The 21,418-nt window shown below is 57.6% G+C and overlaps 2 protein-coding genes across 26 annotated transcripts in view; one reads left to right on the top strand and one right to left on the bottom strand.

The window, feature by feature from the left end:
* VGLL4 (vestigial like family member 4) overlaps positions 1 to 8,406 on the top strand; it is a 156,056-nt gene extending 147,650 nt beyond the window's left edge. For all 22 annotated transcript variants that reach the window (XM_042236676.2, XM_027957772.3, XM_060402659.1 and 19 more), the window contains 3 exons: positions 2,424 to 2,646; positions 5,380 to 5,500; positions 5,821 to 8,406. In XM_042236676.2, the coding sequence (XP_042092610.1) occupies positions 2,424 to 2,646; positions 5,380 to 5,500; positions 5,821 to 6,086 (610 nt within the window). In that variant the 3' untranslated portion in view covers positions 6,087 to 8,406. The remainder of the gene's footprint in view (positions 1 to 2,423; positions 2,647 to 5,379; positions 5,501 to 5,820) is intronic.
* A 791-nt stretch (positions 8,407 to 9,197) lies between these two features.
* Positions 9,198 to 21,418, bottom strand: part of ATG7 (autophagy related 7) — a 267,942-nt gene continuing 255,721 nt past the window's right edge. For all 4 annotated transcript variants that reach the window (XM_060402632.1, XM_027957767.2, XM_027957764.2 and 1 more), the window contains one exon: positions 9,198 to 9,411. In XM_060402632.1, coding sequence (XP_060258615.1) covers positions 9,379 to 9,411 — 33 coding nt within the window. In that variant the 3' untranslated portion in view covers positions 9,198 to 9,378. The remainder of the gene's footprint in view (positions 9,412 to 21,418) is intronic.

The following is a 21,418-nucleotide window of genomic DNA, read 5'->3' as shown; positions in this document are numbered from 1 at the left end:
GGTCCCCGGCCCCCACCACCTGGGAGGCCTCTGGGCCCCTTGAGGAGCAAGACATGTCCCTAAGGAGGGCGGAGGCGCCGCGGGTCACAGGCAGGAAGTGTGTGGTTTTGGGTCCGGGAGCACGTGACGCCCGGGAAGTGGCGGAGCCCGGGGGTGATTCACTGGGGGAAGGAAAAGGACGTCTGTGTCCAAGCTCTGGGAACTGGGAAAAGGAGCTTGGAAGTGTGAGTAATGTGTAATTTACTAAAATTAACCAGCGACTTCTTCAGACGGTTTCTGGGTGCTTTTGGTGTCTCTTGGGGCCCTCGATGCCCGCTGCGTCCTGCCTGCAGGGGCCCGTTTGCCGTGTTCACTCCTCTTCCACCCGGGGTGACGCGGGGCAGACCCTCCGGTGCCCGGATTGTGAGCCCCTGCGCAGGGCTGTGTTCCTCCCGTAACCGTCACGAGATGAGGGCTCGGTTAGCATTGGTGGACTGGCATGGAGCCTGAACTGCACGGGGGCTTGTCCCAGTGACGTGACCAGCCTGCAGCCTCTCAACGGTTCGTGATATGACGTCTAGAAACCTCATTTTTCGGGGAGATTCTGTCAGGGAGGCAGTTTATGTAGAACATCAAACACCAGAGGGAAAGTGTCAGTCAGTCGGTCGTGTCCGGCTCTGTGCGACCCCGTGGACTGTAGCCCGCCAGGCTCCTCTGTCCATGGGATTCTCCAGGCAAGAATACTGGAGCGGGTTGCCATTTCCTTCTCCAAGGGAATCTTCATGATGCAGGGATCGAACTCGTGTCTCCTGCATTGGCAGGCGGACTCTTAAATGAGCTACATTAAGGGAAAAACACCCTGTTCAGGAAAAGCCCGCTCACCTTGGGTCGGAGGGCTGATGTCCCTGCTGTGTCCTTCTATCTGAATGTCGGCGTTCGCGGTTACGACTGTGGAGCCTTCTGCATAAAGGCCAGTAATGTCCTCTGAATCTTCACAGGAAGACGATACGTCACGGACAGGCTGGTTTCAGAATTAAGGGCTTTTTTCTCCTTTTCTCTTTCTGGTCTCATAATTCTCTGGATGTTGCTGGGGTCTGTGGGGCATGCGCGGAGCACCTCGTCTGGACTGTCTCACTTGCCTGTGATCGTCTTCATGGGCTGGAAGTTCGTCCTCTAATTGTGTCTGAGTCACTCTGTAGAGTCCACCGGAGGATGGGGGGCGCGGGTGGGGACACCCACGAGTTGACCGGTGTGCCGCGTGCGGTCGGGCTGCGCTGCAGCTGATGAGCTGAGCTTCGGGTGGTTGGTTCCGCCTGCACGATTCCGTACATGTGTAGCCTTCGGTCCCCGTTCGAGACCCTCCCAGGCGGCCCCCACGCCCACACGGCGGCTGAGGACACCGGCTCCGGGGACGTGCTGGCAGAACCTGGCTGGTCTCCTGCATCACCGCCCCCCCTCCCCCGAGCCCCAGTGCCATCCCGATGGGCACAGATTGCATCTGCGGGACGGCTGCTCAGGCCCCGGGGCCTCGCCCTCACCCACAGTTTCTCAGTGGTCATGGGCGGGGCGCTGGGCACGAGGGTGCCGGGCCGAGTGGGCTCTCAGATGCCCTGGGGGGCTCCAGGGACACAGGAACGCAGGCTCACTAGTGGGGTGAGGAGAGGGCGGCTGTCTCGCGAGCCTGTACGGGGCACTCTGGCGGGGTCCAGGGCCAGAGCCAGGTTCAGCGGTTGGGGGGTGTCGTTGGCCCAGGGGTGTGGACGGTCCCAGCGTGGGCGGCGTGACGGAGCCAAGGAAGGGCCAACGGATGGGGGGATCAGGGCTGTGGTGGGCCGGCCCTTGGGAGCCCTCATGGGCGCCTGTCGTGGCCTCAGCTTCCTGGGGACGCCACGGGTGACCCCACCTCAGATGAGCCCTGGCGAGGCCCTCCCGCGGGAGTCGGGGATCCTCACCTGAGCACCGCACCATGAGGCATCCAGTGACGAGACCACATGGGGTCTCGATCCCCCACCTGGGAGGTTCACGGTGTCCCCGGCTCAGGTCGGGACCTGGCGTGTGGGAGATGCTGGGTTGTTGCAGCACCCCAACCGCCTTTGTCCTTCGGCTTGGGGTGAGGTCTCTGGCTCCGTGTGGGTGGGGTGTGTCAGAGAAGCTGCATCCAGGCTGCTGAGGTGGGGGGCCCATCCCTTCCTGCTGGTGCCACGGAGCAGACCCCAGACCCTTTGAGGGCACCGCTCCCCAGTGCCCACCTGGGCTAGTGTGCAGGCCCCTGGCTCCCTGCGGGCTGTTGGAGGCGCCCTGAGGTGGGGTGATGATGGTGTGGTCCCTCCCCACGGCAGAGAAAGCTAGAATGACTGGTGTGAGCCTGACCCTGGCCGAAGGCCCCTTCCCCACCCAGAAGCTGTCAGGCGTTCTCATCTGAGCGCGCGCTGCTCTCTTTTCAGGAACAAGACGGCCAACGGGGACTGCCGGAAAGACCCCCGCGAGCGGAGCCGCAGCCCCATCGAGCGGGCTGTGGCCCCCACCATGAGCCTACACGGTGGCCCCCTGTACGCGTCCCTGCCCAGCCTGAGCATGGAGCAGCCCCTCGCACTGACCAAGAACAGCCTGGACGCCGGCAGGCCGGCCGGCCTCTCGCCCACCCTGGCCCCGGTGGAGCGGCAGCAGGTATGCCTCTGTCGGAAGGGTGGGACCCCATCCCCGGGCTGTGCCGGGGGCACCAGCTGCGTGGGTGACTCCGTGTGTGCCCCGCTCCGTGGGATGAGCGGCCTCAGAGAAGCAGCAGTGTTTGGGGGCTGCTGCTCCGCACGAGGAGGGAATGGCCTGGACTTGCTGTGTTTCTCGCCCTCTTCCTTGGCAGCCCTTTCGGGATCAGTGTGATGATCCCAGGGGGACTCTGAAGCGAACCCCTTAGAGGCTGCATGGCTGGAGTTCAGTGCCAGACTGCTCTGCTTGGGGCTGGGGCCCTAGGAAGGCTGGTCAGAACCCTGTGATTGGCAGACAGGGACTGTTTTTGATATATACATATATAAAGGAAAATAAGGGAAGTAAGTTGTCAATAAACACGGCCTGTTTGGTAGGAAGAGACTTAGAAAACGGGCTCCTGGGGAAAGAGCTGATAAAGGGAGGCATTAACTGTGCGGTTCAGAAGCACGGCGTGAACCCGTGGTTCCTCTCTCTGAACCTCCGGGGCCTGGGGCCCAGCAGATCCTCAGTCAGGGTTTGCTCGAGACTCGTGGACGCGGATGCGAGCACGGGGAGGTGCCGGAGCCGAGCTCAGCCTCCAGGCTGCTACCGCAGCCCCTGCCCAGGCCTGCTTCTGACCCAGTCTGTGCCCCCTGCTCGTAGGTGCCCTCAGGTGTTGGGTGAAGTTTCACTGTTGCTCCCAGGAAGGCTGATGAACAGTTGCGCTTCCTGCCTTAAAGCCCCAAATCACGACCCTATTTGTTTCCCCGCCCTTTTTTTCTTCTTTTTTTAACAAAACTGGGTATAGGCAGCTGCTTTGTGTGGGTAGTGTGTTAGAAGCTGGTCAAGCAACATGCGGGCATGCACACAGTTCGAGTCTGGAGGAGCCAGGTAATCAAGTAAGCCAGACTGGTCATGTATCAGCTGGGGGGAGTCAGGGGGAGCTACCAGGTAGGGAACACTCACCGGCGCTGCAGGAAGGAAGGAAGTTATAGCGAGAGGCCCCGGGCGTCTCCTGGAGCCGTGGGTGCAGCCAGGCTTGGGAAGGAAGGGCCAGGCCGGGCCTGAGAGCTGGATGGAAGGCTGGCCCCCTTCCTCCCCTGGCTCTGGGCCCGTCTCTGCATCCTTTTCTCTTGCTGCGTGTGGATCGCACAGCCAGCTCAGCGTGGCTGCCCCCCAGCTCCCAAGTTCCCCCCCAAGTCTCCTCCCACCTCAGCCGCAGCCCCGTCTGGAGGGTGGGGGGAGCACGGACTCGGCGGTTTGAACAGACCCTCCAGAAGTGGCAGGACACCTGGACCTGACCACGGGCAGGCCCCCAGACCCGTCTCAGGCCGCGCTCCAGGCCCGTCAGGTCGGATTCTTCCCGTTTCACAAAACGAGCTTAGAAGGTGAACGAAGGTCCTGCCTAACGAGCGGGCACTCGGTTCTCCGAGGCCCTCCGAGTCTCAGAGCCACGTTTCCTCCTCCCCACCGTTTCTGTCCCCACGGCAAGGTGTCACACCGGTTCCGGTGGCTCTGCTCCACTGCCGACGTGTGGAACCATCAGCAAAGCCCCGAGGTCTTTGTTCTGGGGCTGCTGCTGCTCAGCCTCACCTTCCCTCAGCTCGGGTGTGTGCCGTTCCTCGTTAGACCCAAGCACACGCCTGCTCTCTCAAATGGAGCCAGATCCGTATCACAGACCTGCCCACTTCCCATCCCGGGAAGGTCTGCTCTGCAGGCCTCCGCAGGGGCTACCGACCTGGCTCTTTACGGGAATGGCTGGGGCTGGACAAGCCCCGATCCCCTTGCTGACCTGCTGCTGCACTCGGTCTCAGCTGACGCCCAGCTCCCCCGAGCTGGCTGGCCGCCTCCGTCTCATCTGGGGCTATCAGGACCTGTCCTGGCTGCAGCCTGAGGGTGTGGTTGGCTCACAGGTGTTTTCATCCGGTCGGGGATGTCTGGCAGGGTGCCTGCTTGGGGGTGGCTTCATGCCTCACACAGAGGAGGTACTTGAACAGGGTTTTGAAGGGTGGGTGGAGGTTGCCAGGCAGGCAGCTGTGGTGGTCTCGGGGAAGCACAGTGAGTTCCGCAAGGCCGACCGGGTAACACTGGTGTGTGACTCGCGCACTGGGGGCGGTTCCTCCGTCTCCGTGGTCACTTGCATGGTCGGAATGGAAAGAGATGAGCGGAACTGGGAGTGTTTTGTAAGGTCCCAGAATGGCTCGGAGAAGCTCTGGGGTCTGGGGGACACGCTCTGGAGCCTGTGGTCCCTTGGCAGGGGGCCCTCCCCCTGCGGTCCACCCGCTGGTCTCCCCCCCACTCGGTGATGGTCCCATTTCAGCCGAGCAGCCAAGCCTCTGTCCCCAGGGCTCAGCGACTCACACGGCTGCTGCTCAGAGGGGGCCCGGCACACCTCCTCGGCGCTTGTTCACTGTGGATTTGGGTTCTTGAGCTTCAGAGTGGGAACCACGAAGCGAAGGAGGGCCTTGACCAGATCTGCCTTTGGGCCGGGAGAGGTCTAGCGGGGGGTGCTCGGCGGGAAAGGGGTGCTGGGGAGAAGGCCCCATGCGCACCTATGGGGGCTGTCCCGGTTCAGTGGGTGCCCGGCCAGGCTGAGGAGCACTGGGGTGGCCGTGCTGCCTCGGAGCAGGGGAGGAACGCGAGGGCGGGGTGGCCGGGTGGGGTCCGCAACCCCCCAACAGGTGCTCGCCGCTCACGCCAGCCTTCCCCCCACAGAACCGGCCCTCGGTGATCACATGCGCCTCCGCCAGCGCCCGCAACTGCAACCTCTCGCACTGCCCGGTGGCGCACAGCGGCTGCGCGGCCGGCCCGGCCAGCTACCGGCGGACCCCCAGCTGTGAGTGCCTGCGCGTGCCCCCCACCCCCCAACAGGGCGGGGGACTCAGCGCCCCTTACCTTCCTGTTCCCGAAACGGCGGCCTCGGGGCCCCTGCGCAGGGCTGCGTTGTCCCAGCACAGAGGCGCCGGGCGGGGCGGGGTGGGGGAGAAGCCCGTGGGCCCCGCCCTCCAGGCCCCCCTCGAGTCCGGCCTCGCGGCGGTCGTCGCCGGCGCCCTGTGTGCGTAAAGGTGCGCGCGCACGGCGCCGAGACGCGACCCGCTCCGCGGCCACCCTCTGTGCGGTCCCCGCTCTGACCGGCGTCCCCCCACTGTCCTCCAGCCACCTGCGACCCCGTGGTGGAGGAGCACTTCCGCCGGAGCCTGGGCAAGAACTACAAGGAGCCAGAGCCGGCCCCCAACTCCGTGTCCATCACGGGCTCCGTGGACGACCACTTCGCCAAGGCCCTGGGCGACACGTGGCTCCAGATCAAGGCGGCCAAGGACGGCGCGTCCAGCAGCCCCGAGTCAGCCTCGCGCCGGGGCCAGCCCGCCAGCCCCTCGGCCCACATGGTCAGCCACGGCCATTCCCCGTCCGTGGTCTCCTGAAGGGAGCGCCGCCCTCCGACACCACGTCCATCTGCATGGTTTGCCTGAGCTTTGAACAGTCAGTGCTTAAAAAAATGGAAAAATTGGGGGAAAAAATTTGGTGGGAGAGGGAGGGATGGTTGATTCGCAAAAACCACGTGGTGGGGTTTCTGTTGTGTTTCGTACTTACTTGGTCTTCGTCCTCGGGGCCCTCAGACATGCTGGCGGCGCCGCGCGGGGCACCTCTGTCCGCCTCGGTTACCAAAGACGCCTGGACAGGTCAGCGCCCTGCGAGGCCGGGCCGCCGCGGCTCGCGCTTTCTCAGTCACAGGCCAGGCCACTGGCGACCCCGACGCTCTGTGCTTTTCCGTTCGCTTCTCGAGAGCCGGGCGTGCGCGGCTCCGTTCCCAGCCTGCGTGTGTGCGTGCTTGTGTGTGCGTCTACTTGAAGAGAACAGGACTGTCGTGTCTGATTTGCACTATGGGAGGAGGACTCGAGTGGCCTGCCTGACAGCTTTGTGCGAGACGCTGGTGCTCTGAGGGCAAACTGCTGAGAAACAGAGGGTTTCAGGATGACATTTGTGACCATTTGTGTGTTTTTTGTTGTTTTTAATTTAGACAAAACCGCTTTGGAAAGGGGAAGCCTCATGCAGGCTATAGGTCTTTCTCTGTCTAGATTTCAGGTGCTTGCAACTGGACTGCAGACTCTTACCAATCACGGGCATTTTACCTTTTCTGAACACTGCAGTTTGTTAGGCTAGAGCTGAAGTTGGAGGAGCCTGTAGTGCTTTAAACAGTGATGCATGTTTTAATGGATAAAAATAGCTGGTTTCTATTAACTGTATAGACAGTAAACAAAAAATCCTTAATACTTAACTAGCTTCTTTTCAGAATGCGTTTTATTTTTGTCAGTTACAGTCCTAGATATACTTACTGCTGGTACAGTTGTACTCTAAGATTTGTATTTGATATCCACGTTACTCCCTGGCAGGCCCTGGACGCGGGCGGGCGAGTGGCTGGTCAGCGGCCGAGTAGGATGCTGGAGCGGTGGCCGCAGGCTGACAGCATCGGCTATTTTCTGCCGCCCTGCCTGCTCCCAGGGGAGTTGGGACTGGTGTCTCCCAGCTTCCCTCTCGATGCAGAAACTGCTCTGTTCCCTTGGCCGGACAGCAGATTCCCGACAATCTGACGCGGTATTTTTGTGTGCTTCCTCTCGTGCGCTGGGGCCAAGGCAGTATACATTCCTCTGACTTTATACAGTTATTACTGCATTTATTATCATTTGCTATAGTCATAGCTACTAACTAGGAATTAGGGGAAGAAGCAAGCATGACAGACCCAGCTGTGGATGTTCGACAGCTGCTTTTGTTTCCGGGAACCTTTTCTTGGGCCCCGCCCCTCCCGGCGCTGCCTCCTGGCCCCGCCCACCAGGGTTCTGGCCTGTCCCCTGGCCTGGTCGTCAGTAGGAGAAAGATAGGGGTTCGCTGGTGACTTTCACAGTTGGCACTGGGTGACCAGGCAGGCGCTGGGCTCCTGGGGCTGCAGGCCTTTGAAGAGGCAGGAGGAAGGCGTCTCCCCCCCAACCCCCCACGCATTTCCCTCCCACTTCACTGGGCTTCCAGGCTTTTGCATCCAGGCCCCTATATTTTCTGTAGGAAAAAAAATCATTGAGAACACTTTTTTTATATAGGTAACTTTAAGACCATCATTACGCTGTGCGTAAAGAATGTACAGAGAAATTTGTAGGTATTTTTTGAAGAACAATTAATTTGTTAATGATATGTAGCTATTTAATTTTTCCCTTTTCCTATTGTAATCATTCATATTGTTTTTGTTTGGAAAAAAAAGTTGATCTTTTTTTTTTTTCGTCGTAGATTTGTCTGTAAAAGTGCAGGAACACAGTTATTCTATGAGAACACTGCATCTGCCTTAATAGCCACTAGTTTGTTATTGCTACAGGCTACTGAGTGTCGCCCAGGAAAACGACCCACTGCCGGCGGCTCTGTGCAGAATGGGCGCCCGCCAGCGAGGACATCGCTGGGGAGGGGAAACAGGAGCGCCAAGGGCCGGGTCCCTGCTGGGAGTGGCCGCCGGGAGGGGCCCCGGGCAGGGGGACACTCCTCGGCCTCCGGGCACAGAGAGGTTCTCCACAGAGCCAGGCCCTCCGCAGTGTGTTCAGACCATTCTCTCTGTGTTTGTAAATCTGTAATATACCATTCTCTGTGGCCTGTTTTTCCTGGAAGAAGAAGAGAAAAAAAAAAAAAAAAGGTTTGGCAGGCCATCTTTTTTTTGTACTTAAAAGTAGCCTTAAGAACAATAATAAAGTGCTCTTAAACCACAAACTGTCAGGGTGATCCTTGGGCGCTGGGGGACGGTGGGGTGGGCTCAGTGCCTGGTGTCCAGTGGCCTCTAGTTTTCCAGCCAATGTGGGGCTTAAACCAATTTTTACCTCTCAAAAAGAGAAGCATCATTTAAAACCTACAGCAACCCAACTCAAGACTCATCACTGACTTTGCTTCCTTGCCCACGATAAGAGAGGACAGCGCTTGCACACAGAATTGTGGTAAGGGCCCCGCTCCTGGCTTCTGCGCCCTGCTCAGTGGCGGCCACAGAGGTGCAGCCCAGGATGAAGAGTGGAATCAGCCCACGTGACCCCAGCAGGGCGCCTCCCCCAAACCCTCTGACCATCCCCCTGGCTGCACGGAGGCAGACCCACCACCCACTCCGCACCCCCTGGAGTTGAGGCCTCCAGGCAGAGGTGGGACCTGGGAGCAGGCGCTCAGGCCAGGCACCAGGGCAGGAGGGCCCTGCCCCGGCAGCTCCAAGGAAGGAGCCTGGTCTCCTTCCCCCAGCGCAGCGGAGGTGGGGAGCCGCCCGGCCGTAGCCTGCGTCCCTAGTGGAGGTCGGCGTCCCTGGGCCGGCGTGGCCCCTTCTGTCCCACGTCCCCTCCGGCTGGCCCAGCTGGAGCCGCAGCCCCCACAAAGGCTGCTGGAAGGAGCCGGCTTTTCGCTCCCCACGGGTCTCTTGGCCACCACCATTGCCCCCGCACCGTCACTCCCCCCACGGGGGTCCCGGCCAGGAGGAGCGCGCCCCCCGCCAAGAAGAAAGAACCGCTCGTGGAGGGGACCAAGTCTCAGGTCACCGGCAGTGCCGAAGCCAAGGTTATTATTGAGCTCAGAACCGTGGGATGAGGAGCTGTCGGAAACGGAGGACGCCAGCGGCTCCCGGCGAGGAGGCAGGCTGGGCCTCCAGCTCGGGGGACGTGGGGCCGAGGTGCAGTCCTGGGGCGGCGGCCTCGGAGCGCGAGGCGCGTGTCAGACGGTCTCGTCGTCACTCATGTCCCAGATCTGCGTGGAGAAGGGGAGATGCTCAGTGTCCGCCCACCCGCGGGGCCGTCTCAGGGCCGTGCGCCCCCAGCTCCCCGTCTCCACCGAAGCGCCGCCCTGCTTCTCTCGGGAGGAAACCGAGACTCAGAGCCGGGAAGCCCGGCACCCGGGGGCCGCTGGGGTGTGGCCGGGCTCTGCAGTGCCCATCCTGCCGGCCTTCCCGAGGTGGCCCTCGCTGCTGGCCCCGCTCCCGCTCGGCCCCCTCAGCGTGAACCCCGGAGAAAGAAGGCCGCGGCCAGCATGGGGGGCCCGGGGGCTCCCCGCACCCTGCTGGGGGTGGAGGGGGCTGGTCCCTGACCTTAGCCCCACAGACTTTCCAAATTCCTAGAATTGGTTGCAAAAGGCCACCTCCGTGCTCAGAGAGCTGAGAGAAGGAGTGTGGTGTTTATAGGAGGCTGGCCTGGGAGGCAGGGAGGCACAGCCAAGGTAAGCATCGGCATCCACAGCAGCCTGGCTGCAGCGTGGGGGCCGTGGGGGACACACTGAGAAGGGCATGTCCTCTGAGGGCCGCCGCCCGGGGCTTCACACACCCCTCCCTGGTGCCCACTTCCTGCTGCCCGAGCACGCTGCGGCGAGACCACGAAGACCCTGCTGTCTGAAGGCGTGAGGCCCACATGCTGAGGCTGGGCTCCCCCGGCTCAGAGCAGGCTTGGGCCTGCCCTGTTGGGTGGAGCGGGGGGCGCGGGTGCCATTCAAGAGAGGCTGCACCCACCGCTGCCCCGGGTCCTGCCGTGGGGAAGAGCCGTTAGAGGGCTCGCTGCGCTCTTACTCTTTGCTCTCATTCCGTGCATCCACATGCCTGTGGAGCCCTCCCTGTGCCACGTGAGGCCAGAGGCTCCCTCCACAACTCACTACAGCCCGTGGAAACTGGCTCAGAGAGGGGTGTCAGCTAGCCCCGGGTCACCCAGCAAGTAAGGTACGGGGCTGGGAGCACAGGGGAGCGGGGGTTAGGAGAATGAAGAGGGTGCCTGGACCAGATCCAGGTGGGGGGCAGTGAGCCCCGCAGGTCAGGATGCTCCATTGCCCTGCCCAGGCTCTGGGCATGGGGAGGGGGACATGGCCCACTCCGTTGCCCTCCTGTGTGGTCTAGTGGGGAAGGGCGTCTGCAATTAGAAGGGGAGACAGCAGGCCTGAGCGTGGGTGGTGGGGAGGGGTCCAGGCCCTGCCCAGAAGGTTCAGGGGTACAAGGAAGGCACCCAAGGGACGCTGGGGCTCTGCTGAAGGGGAGGTGGCATTAGGCATCCTTCTCTAGGCCCAGGATGGGGTTTCCATGAGAGGGCAGCCCATCCTCTGCCTTTGGCTGCTCTCTAGAGGGAGTCTGAATTGTGAACCCCAAGAAATTTCAGGATCAACAAACAGTATCATAAGGCTTAACATACAGACGCTAAAAAAAAAGCCAGACTCACAGAACCAGAGGCTAAACAATAGATGGCAGGGCCTGGAGGAAAGGGGAGATGGGCAGGGCACGAGCAGCACAAACTCGGAGGATGAATGCAGCCTGCAGACCACGGCCTGGAGTTCCCGTGGGCTGCAGTCTGTGGGCGGGTAAGTAGATCTGGGTCAGAGTGGTCCTGACTGCAGTCTCCAAGACCACTGTGCCTCTAGTCTAGGATGCGTCTGCAGGACCACACTGCCTGTACTCTGCAGAAAAACTCTGCCTACAGTCTGAGCACCACTGCCTACTGGCTGCAGGACCATGCTGCCTCTAATCCCAGGACCACTCTACCTATAGGCTGCAGACAGTCTGTCTAGAGCCTGCAGGACCCCTCTGCCTACAGTCTCCAAGGCCAGTGTGCTTAGAGTTTATGCTGATGGTAGTCAGAGTAGGCCTGTACATTGTAGGCAGAGTTGTCCTCTGTAGACCAAAGGGGCCCATGAATGTCCTCTTAATGAATAAAGGTGGTAAGAAATTGACAAAGATTTAAAAAATTTTAACAGGGCTGGCAAGGGTGTGAATAAACACTTCCAAGAGAAGTATAAATTGGTGCCAAAGTTTTGGCAATATGTAACACAAAGCTTTAAAAATCCCTGTAGCTTAAGGAAGAGATAAATGGTCTTTTTGTAAGATGATATGCAAGTTTACTTAGAAAACCCAAGAAAATGCTTCGATGAGTACAGACAATAATGAGTATTCAGTAACATAGGAAGATACCAAATTAACGACTCAATTACAGCCTTCCTGTATACAAACAACATCCAGTTAGAAAACATAATGAAAGAGATGAGCCCAGTGAAAGAGAGAAAGGACTGGGAAGCAAGCCCAACAGAAAATTCACAACATGTCTACGGAGAAACCCCTTCAGAACAGTCCTCACGAGACCTGTGTGCAAAGTGCCCTGGGAGAAATGGGGACTTACCCTGGGTTTTTGCATGGGGCAATTCAATATCAGCAAAGATGTTCCCTTTCCTGAGTGAACATAAATTTAACACAATCCCGATTTTAAAAAAAATCAAGTATCTTTCCTGGAGCTAGACAAGCTGGTTTTAAAGTTTATGTGGGGAAAAAAAAAATGAGGGACCCTTTGAGTATGAAAAGAACAGTGAGGAGGTTCCCCTACACTGCGTTTAAACATCATCAAATCTGTAATTTAGACGTTGCGGCAGCAGAACCACAGTCAGAGGGGCCAGGGGAGCCAGATGGCTGAGAAACAGGACAGGATGGGATGTCCAAGACATACGGAAATCCACCGTTTCAACAATAATGACCTCAAATCATTAGAAAGATAGGAGCTTTTAAATGATATGAGGACAACTGGAGAGTCATTTCCAAAAAGATAAGATTGATTCCATGCCTCACTGTATATCTAAATCAACTCCAAATGGAGCAGAGACTAAAAATTTTTTTTACATCTCTTGAAGGTAAAAAAAATGAACTATTCAAATACTAGATGCAAACGTGGGTGAATTTCTTTATAACCTGGGAGTGGGCAGCTTATAATCAAAGTCTATAAACAACAAAAACAGATACACTGGATTATGTAAAAACACACAGGAGAAATTCTGCATGGAAAAAGCTCTATAAATAGAGCTGAAAAGACAAATGACACACACTGTGTGAAAACATAACCTTATACCATCCCCTAACATATAAAAGCTCTTTTAAAATCAAGGAGATAAAAACCAATAAACTGATTAAAAAAAAAAACAGGCCAAAACATGGCCAGTTTACAGAAAAAGACTTGTAAATAGCTTCGATACATAAGAAAAGGTGTTCAACCTTACTTAGAGTAAAAGAAATGCTAAAGCTTTGTAGGACACAGTTTTCAGAACGTCTGTGAAAGACACCACCACGAAACTGAAAAGGCATACCACAGGCCACAGGAAAACAGCCACGCGGTACATAGAGAGGGCGTGTATCAAGATATACAAAGAACTCTTCCAGCTCAATAATAGACAAATAATCTGATTTTTTTTAACATGGGGAAGATTCGCCAGATATTTAATAGCAGAGGAGATATAGTACTAACAACCACCTGAAAAGATGCTCAGCATCCTTAGGCTCCAGGGAAACGCAAGTCTAAACCACAACGAGATGGCTGAAGGGCACACACAGAGACGCGCAAATCCAAGCCACAGTGAGGCATCGCCTCACGCTGGCCAGGACAGCCACTGTGAAACCTCCACCACTACCGGAAAGGGTGCAGAGAAAGGGACCCCCTGGTACTGCCGGTGGCAGGGAACTGGGGCCACCAGTGTGGAGAACAGTATGGAGGTTCCTTAAGAAACGGAAAGCCGATCACCATATGGTCCAGCAGTCCCACTCCTGGGCATCTATACCCTGCGAGGACCGTGCTTCCCAAAGACACACCACCCCCACCGTTCACTGCAGCACGGTTTACAGTCCCCAGGACATGCAAGCGACCTACGTGTCTATCCACAGATGAATGGCGCAGTCACGAAAGGGGAATGAAACTGGGTCATCTGTAGTGGCGAGAATGAACCTAGAGTCTCACACAGAGTGAAGAGTCAGAAAGGGGAAAGTATGTATTCATGCATACATATGCAATCTGCCCAGGTGGCGCGCTGGTGAATAACCCACCTGCCAGTCCAGGAGATGCAGGAGATGTGGGTTTGATCCCTGGGTCAGGAAGATCCCCGAGAGTGGGAAGCGGCTACCCCCTCTAGTATTTCTTGCCTGGAAAATTCCATGGACAGAGGAGGCTGCAGGCTACAGTCCATGGGGTTATAAAGCGTCGGACATCACTGAGTGCACACACACACACATGGAATCTAGAAAAATGGTATGACTCTATTTGCAGGGCAGTAAAAGAGACACAGATGTCGAGAAGAGACCTGTGGGCACCATGGGAGGTGCTGGGACAGACTGAGAGGGCAGCGCTGACGCACGCACGACCCCGCGTGAGACGGAGAGCTGTGGGAAGCTGCTGTGCAGCAGGGGCGCTCAGCCCGGAGCCCCGGGACAGCCTGGAGGGGGGGAGGCAGGGCGCTTGAGAGGAAGGGGAGGTGTACGTGCACAGAGCTGACTCACTCTCTCGTACAGCAGACCTAACACAACATTGTAAAGCGATTATAATCCCATAGAAAAAAAACCCTAAATATAGACACTTAGGATCCAACAGTCCAGCTCCTGGGCATCTATCTGGAGAAAACTAATTAAAAAAGACACACCCCAGTGTTCACAGCAGCATTATTTACAACAGCCAAGATGTTGTAAACATCCTCCTCCGCTGATGGAGGAATGTGTAAAGAAGATACGGGACATATACGCGACGGAATATCAGCCACAGAAAACGAAATAATGCCATCTACAGCGACGTGAATGGACCTAGAGACTGTCATACTGAGTGAAGTCGGCCAGAGAACGACAAGTATCCTATGACCTATTAAAATATGTGTAATCTAAAGAACACGGTACAGATGAACTTACTTAGAAAACAGAAGAGTCACGAGGAAGTGACTGACTTTCACAAGTAAGTAGGAGACAGACTTACGGTTACCAGAGGGGAACGGGCGTGGGGAGGATACGCACTGCGTGTTGAAGAGGACTAGTAAGGCCTGCTGTTCAGCCCAGGGAGCTCTACTCAGTATTCGGTGGTGGTCTGTGTGGGGAAGGCATCTCAGCTAAGAGTGGATGTGTGTGGAAACGATGTACATCACTGCAGCTGAAGCTAACGCAACAACGTAAATCGGCTGTATTCCAGTAAACATCTTCTAAGAGACGAAGCCTTCTGGAATGGCCGAGGTGAAAACCTGTGGCTGGCAACACCGAAGGTCAGTGAGAACGGAGCAGGGGGGGCGGCCGGAGCTCACCCAGCGCTGCTGGTGGGACTGGAGGGGGCACCGCCACTCTGGGGGAAGGCCTAGAGACAGGAAGGCCACACGTACACGTCACCTGTGCCCTCAAAGGAACACAAACACGGGCTTGCGAAAGGACTGTGCCAGAAGGCTCACGGCGGGCTTGGTTTGTAACAGGCGCAGCCTACGCCCAACCCATCGAGAGGCAAACAAGGACACCATATAGTGGACGCTGCCCACCACTGAAGGAACCTGCCCCCAAGGCACAGAGCGCCTGCACACATCTCAGGGTCGCTCTGCTGCGTCAAGGGGGCCTCCGGACACAAGACCGCAGACTCCATAAATCCACCCACGGGAAACTCTGGAAAGGGCAAGACTAACCTGTGGCGACAGAGAGTACATCGTTTGCCACACTCACCAAACTGTACACTTGAAATAGGTGTGTTTTACTACATGTAAACTGCACTATAATAAAAGTGATTTTTAAAAAAAGCTACACAGGCCATTTCTCATCACTCAGATTGACTCAGATTGGCAAAAGCCCCAAAGCTTGACAGTGTGAGTAGTGCGGGGAAAACCCTGCTGACCTGTACCACTGCCAGGATGGGAGCCTTCAGACCCGCAGACGAAAATGCAGCAATATTAATGGAATGATAAACTGGAAATTAAAGCAGATGCCTACCTCTTAGGCGTGGGTGGAATGGACGCGCGGCTGCTTTGAACATATCTTTTTCACTTTAGAATCAAGTAAATGTTTTGCATATTTAAAACCAAAAAGAAAAATAACCGAAAGAACAGGCAGAAAACCAACAGACCCGGGTTCAATCCTTGGGTCGGGAAGATCCCCTGGAGGAGGAAATGGCAGCCCACTCCAGTATCCTCGCCTGGGAAATCCTATGGGTGGAGGAGCCTGGCGGGCTGCAGTCCACGGGGTCGCAGAGTCGGACACGACTGAGCACACACGCACATAGGACGGGCTAAGGGACAAACAGACGCTCCTCCAAAACAGACAAACGGCCAGGAAGCGCCTGCAAAGACACTGGATCATCTCTAGGGTGCGGGACAACACAAAGCAAAGCCTCAAGCAGATAACACTCTGCACCCATTAGGATGGCTTTAATCAAAAAGCCAGGCAGTAGCCAGTGTCGGCAAAGGTTTGGGGAAACTGAGCGTAAGATGGTGAGGCTTCTTTGGAAAGCAGTTCAGCAGCTCATCAGACAAGAGTCCCCAAATCACCCGGAAACTCCACTCCTGGGTGTATACCTGACAGAAATGAAAGTCCACATGCACACAAGCAGGAGTGCATGAATGCTCAGAGCGCTGTTCATAACAGGAAAAAAAGAAACCACCCAAATGTCCACCGAGCGATCAGTGGAAAACGGGGGCCCTCCCTGCAGCGGAGTGTTATTTGGCCAAACACCTGCCTACACTCCATCTTGAGAGCCTGAGGACGTCGGGGAGACCGTCCCCTTTCACACAGAGGTCCCTCAAGTGCAGAGGGACTTCTGTAACCCGCCACAGAGGCCAAGCTGCTGGGGGGGAGTGGAGGCTCTTCCTGCTTTCTCTCACCACGTCCTTACTGCTGAATGAAATTCCTCCTACAGAAAGGGACAGAAGCGTGTGCCTGGACTCCCATCCTGTTAGGCGGGCATGCAGTGAGAAGCCCCATGGCCAAAGGCACCCACAGGAAGCATGCCAGCCCAGGGCAGAGGAAAGGCCAGGCAGGGCTCCCGGGCTCCCGGGCTCCCTGCTCCGTCCCCCAACCCTGTTCAGAAAGCTGAGCCTGCATTGTTCCGGCCCCCCGGGAGAGGACCGGCTGCAGCCTGTGCCCTGGCCTGGGGGGCTGGGCGGTCTCTGACGGGGTGGGGGGTTGTCCTGTCCCCTAGCTGTCGCCCTGCAGCAGGGACAGCCCACCCAGAGGAGGTGCCACTGCCTGTAGGCCAGTGTAGGGGTGTGCGCAGGAGGGGGCACCCAATCTGGGGAAGGGGAGCCGTCCGGCCATCAGGGTGCGTGCTGGACCACACGCACCGGAGGGCTCCAGGCCTCCCTGTCCACTCTCCCGGAGACGCAGACGCGTTTCAAGGGGCCGTTCGTCACGCAGTTTCAAACTTGTGTCCCATTTCTGGACCACACTGCCTGGAGCGTGCAGACTGGGGTTTTTCTTTGGTAAACACTGTAATTATCCTGTAAATGGCACAATTATATTTGTGCGTGTGTTAAAAGTGTTCATTTGTTCAATGTAAACATTTAAAATAGGCCACAGTTTTTGAAACCTAGTTTTAGTGTTTCTATTTTTTTTAAGATTAAAAATAAAAACCTGTGGCTCTCTCTGAGCAGCCCTGCTCCCCACACCCCCTGGCCGGCACCCTTGGAGGCACGACTCTTCCCATGGGGAAGATGAGGGGGGCGGGTTGGGGGTGGCGAGGGGGGTCACTGGACGGCGCTTCCCCAGCAGGGATTGAGCCAGGGTTCTGTCCACTTGAGGGAAGAAGAAAGGTCCCATCGTGGGTCCACGTAGCTCACACTAATAGCCATTCACTCAGTCATTCCCTCACGAATGCTGACTCAGAAGCGCCTACTAGGTGGTGCTGCAGGAGACAGGAGGAGGGCCTGTCCAGGTGGCCAGGACTTCTCTCACGAGACCTGTGGAAACGGGTGGTGGGGGGGAGCTGGCGGGTCAGGGAGGGTTCCCTGTTCACCAGCCTCAGCATCCCCCATTCTCAACTCTGCGTTTCAGTCTGTGCCTCTGCCTGACTCCCCAGAGGGCTGGGCACTCCTGAGGGCGGGGCCCGGCCTGTGGGACCCCTGTGCTCCCAGCCCTGCTGGAGGGCCTGGCCCGATACATAGATTCTCGATGAACAAGATTCAGAACCATCTGCTCTGGGAACAGAACCACTCTTCCACAGCGGAGAAAGGAGAGGGGAATGTCGGGTGTGAGCAGAACACCCAGGAGTCAAGCAGTGAAGAAAGGGCCCGTCAAGCCTCCGACATGGTCGCTAGGAATGCGAGTTGGTGTGACGGCTAAGGAGAACAGTATGGAGGTTCCTTTAAAAAAAAAAAGCACAGATAGAGCTACCCGATGACCTTGCGATCCCACTCCTGGGCACATACCTGGGGAAAAACACGGTCCAAAAGGATACACGAGGCCCAGGGTTTGCAGCGGCGTGTTTACAGCAGTCAAGACGTGGAAGCGACCTAGAGGCCCGCTGACAGAGGGACGGGTAAAGGAGATGCACGCGTATACAATGAAATACCACTCAGCCATTGAAACCAATGAAATAATGCCACCTGCAGCAACGTGGATGACCTAGAGACTGCCACACTGAGTGAAGTCAGTCAGACAGAGGAGGAGAGACATCGTGTGACAGCCTCTATCCGTGAAATCGCAAAAGGAATTACACAAATGCATTTATCTACAAGACACAAACACACAGAGAACAAACTTACGGTTGCCAGGGGTGAGGGCTGGAGGGAAGGGATAGTTAGGGAGTTTGGGATGGACACATCCACACGGCTATATTTAAAATGGATAACTGGCAAGGGCCCGCGGTACAACACAGGGAACTCCGCTCAGTGTCACGTGGCAGCCTGGATGGGAGGGGAGTTTGGGGAGAATGGAAACGTGTATGGCTGAGTCACTCTGCTATGCACCTGAAATTGTCACAACCTTGTTCATCGGCGCCAGGCCAATATGAAAGTTCTTGTTTTTTGTCCCTCAGTCCACCTGCTTTGCTGGGCATCCTGGCAGGTCAAGCCTTTGGCTTCCAGGCCCACGGGATGGTGGGGCAGGGCTGTGGGCACCTCCTGCTAGGTAGGCGGGCAGTGGAGCCACCTTTGAGTTCAGACCACTGACGCCTCCTCCTCCTCCCTGGGAGCCCTAGGTGGGCCCCATGCCAGGCCCTGGGGGTGCAGAGTGGTGGGCAGCTCTTGCTTGTGGACTCCCAGAGGCCTGGAAGTGGGCTTAGTTCTGGCCGGAGACGAGACTGTGTGTGAACAGCCGTGGGGGGCTAACCTGTCTGTCTGGGGGCGGATCGAGGCACACGCCCCTGGGGAGGGGAGCGGGAGGGGCCGCCAGACAGAGGCTCAGGCAGGTCCTTGGTTCCCAGCCCATGCTCCGGTCACACCAAGGGATAACCCTGCCCTCTCTCTCACAGTCAGCCCAGCATCCGAGTGCACAATGCGCACACGCAGTGTCCGGGTGCACCCTGGGGTCGGAAGCTGAAGACCCTTCCGGCCCCTCAGACAGGGGCGACTGGAGGGAACCGCCTGGGCCGCTGGTAGAGCAGAGAGAGGGCCGAGGGTCCAGGCGGGAGGCCGGGGCGGAGGGGGAGGGCCCCCGCAGGGAGCCCAGGCCCGCGTGGGAAGGCCAGGCCTGCGCTGTCGCTGGCCATGCCAGCCCTTTGCCCACCTCCGTCCACCTGCCTTTCACCCTCCTTCAGGGAGATGAAATGACCCCGCAGGCCCCCGCCTCCGGGATGTGCACACCCGGGTCCCTCCCCTTCTGAAAGACACCCGCCTGCCACTCCAGACTCAGGTCCCGAACACTCAAACCTCCTCTGGGCGCCAGATGTGGGGAGGAATTAAGGCCCAACCCTCTTCCCGGGAACCCCGCCCGGAACTCCGGCTGGAGGAGGCGCGGCTAGAACTTGCAGAACTCCGGAGTGTCCGGGGCTGAACTTCTCACCAGCCTCCCCCTTTGCCTTCCCCACGGGCGCCAGATTCAGGGGCCCCAGGTGCACTGCCCTTCGGGTCCAGGAAGAAGACTAAGGTTTTAATAGAAAGAGCCTGTGGTGGCAACGGCAGCTGGTGGGCTGCAAACAAGGACTTCACTGCGTACGCCGGCAGGCGGTGGCAAAGGCACTGACAGTGTGCATGACACGGAGGACTAATGGGAGCCTGAGGGCTTCCCTGGTAGCTCAGATGGCAAAGAATCCGCCTGCAACGAAGGAGATCCTGGTTCAACTCCTGGGCCGGGAAGATCCGCTGGAGAAGGGATAGGCTACCTACTCTAGTATTCTGGCCTGGAGAATTTCATGGACTGTGTAGTCCATGGGGTCGCAAAGAGTCCCACATGACTTGAGCCGACTTTCACTTTCAGAGAGAACCTACTGTACAGCTCAGGGAACTCTGCTCCATGCTGTGACGGTGAAAGCGCACTCACTCAGCCGTGTCTGACTCTGCGACCCCATGGACTGCAGTCCACCAGGCTCCATCCATGGGATTTTCCAGGCAAGAGCACTGGAGTGGGCTGCCATTGCCTTCTCCAGGTAATCTTCCCAACCCAGGGAGGAACCCTGTTTCTCACATTGCAGGCAGACACTTTATCACCTGAGCCACCAGGGAAGTTCCATGCTATGGGGTGAGCTAAACGGGAAGGAAATCCAAAAGAGCTGGCTGCAGTGGCAGCAGCGGCGGGGCCTCTTCCCGGGGTAGGGGGACGACTCTGTCCGCCTGCAGCCCCCACAGCTGATCAAAGCCCACGGAGGGGCAAGCCAGGGCTTGGGCACAAGGCTGGGCCGCAGGGCACCTCTGGGGGCCTCTGTTCCCCCCACCTCCACACAGGTGCTCTGGGCTCCAGGTGACAAGAGGTGATGAGAATAACCTTACATCCCAGAACCAAGATCCAGAGGAAAGGGTCAGCATGCCGGGCCAGCCCTCATGAGTGCCGGGGTCTCCTGGCTGGTCCTCACCTCCCTGCTCCAGGCACCGAGAACACAGCTGATGTGGAACACAGACAAGCGACAGGAGGAGGCCCTGGAGGGGGGCCGGGGGCCCGTCATCTCCAAGGAGGCGGAGGGAAGTGGAGAGAAGAGGCTGCTGTGAGCGGTACCCAGGCTGGAGGCACAGACCTCAACGCCACCACCCGCTGACAGTCCCCCAGGCTTGCATCCACCTTTCCAGGGCTGCTCAGGTGTTGTGGGCAGAGGGACGTGGGTGGGCGGGGAGAAGGTACAGCCCATGGTGGGCAGGGGGCTCAAGCCACCCCTTGGGCCAGAAAAGAGCAACTGCTGGCTGGGGCTGCTGTCCTTGTCCTTCCCCCTCACACACACCCCCAGGGAGGAGGGCATCCAGAGAGCCTGGTCCAGCACCAGAGGGAGGATCCGGCAGGCGTTAAACATGCTTTCAGGCAAGTTTTCATGAGATGATGAAATGATCGGAAGTGTCTGAAATGGAAGGGGAAAATAACACTGCATGCTCAGCCTGACCCTGGGGCTTGCGGGGAAAAAAAGAACCAGAAGCAGAAGCAGACTGAGTGCTGAAAGTCATGGGTGTGAGCTTCACTCTTGCTTTGAGCATTTAAAAAAAAATAATACTCAGGAAGCTCAAATGGTAGAGGGTTCACCTGCAGTGTGGGAGACCTGGGTTCAGTCCCTGGGTTGGGAAGATCCCGCGGAGAAAGGCATGCCTACCCACTCGACTATTCTTGCCTGGAAAATCCCCATGGACAGAGGAGCCCGGCGTGCTACGGCCCATGGGGTCAGACCCGACCGAGCGACTCACACTTTCACTTTATGGTGCTGACCTGTGACCTCTGTAATGGGGGGGAAAAAGTGTGGCGTAAAGAGGGGGGATCCTGACACCGCCCTCCCCTGCCGGTGTGTGGAGGTGAGGGCGTGGTTCTGGGCGCCAGGACTGTCGGCTGTTGCTCTTTTGTGCTGAGGACTGAAGAGGCATGTCCTTAAATGAGCACCAGCATCTAAGAGCTCTGAGG

This window comes from Ovis aries, chromosome 19 (assembly GCF_016772045.2).
Source record: "Ovis aries strain OAR_USU_Benz2616 breed Rambouillet chromosome 19, ARS-UI_Ramb_v3.0, whole genome shotgun sequence".
In the NCBI taxonomy this organism is placed as follows: domain Eukaryota; kingdom Metazoa; phylum Chordata; class Mammalia; order Artiodactyla; family Bovidae; genus Ovis; species Ovis aries.
Note: the sequence above shows the minus strand (reverse complement) of the source record. Positions and strands in the feature narration are given on the sequence as shown.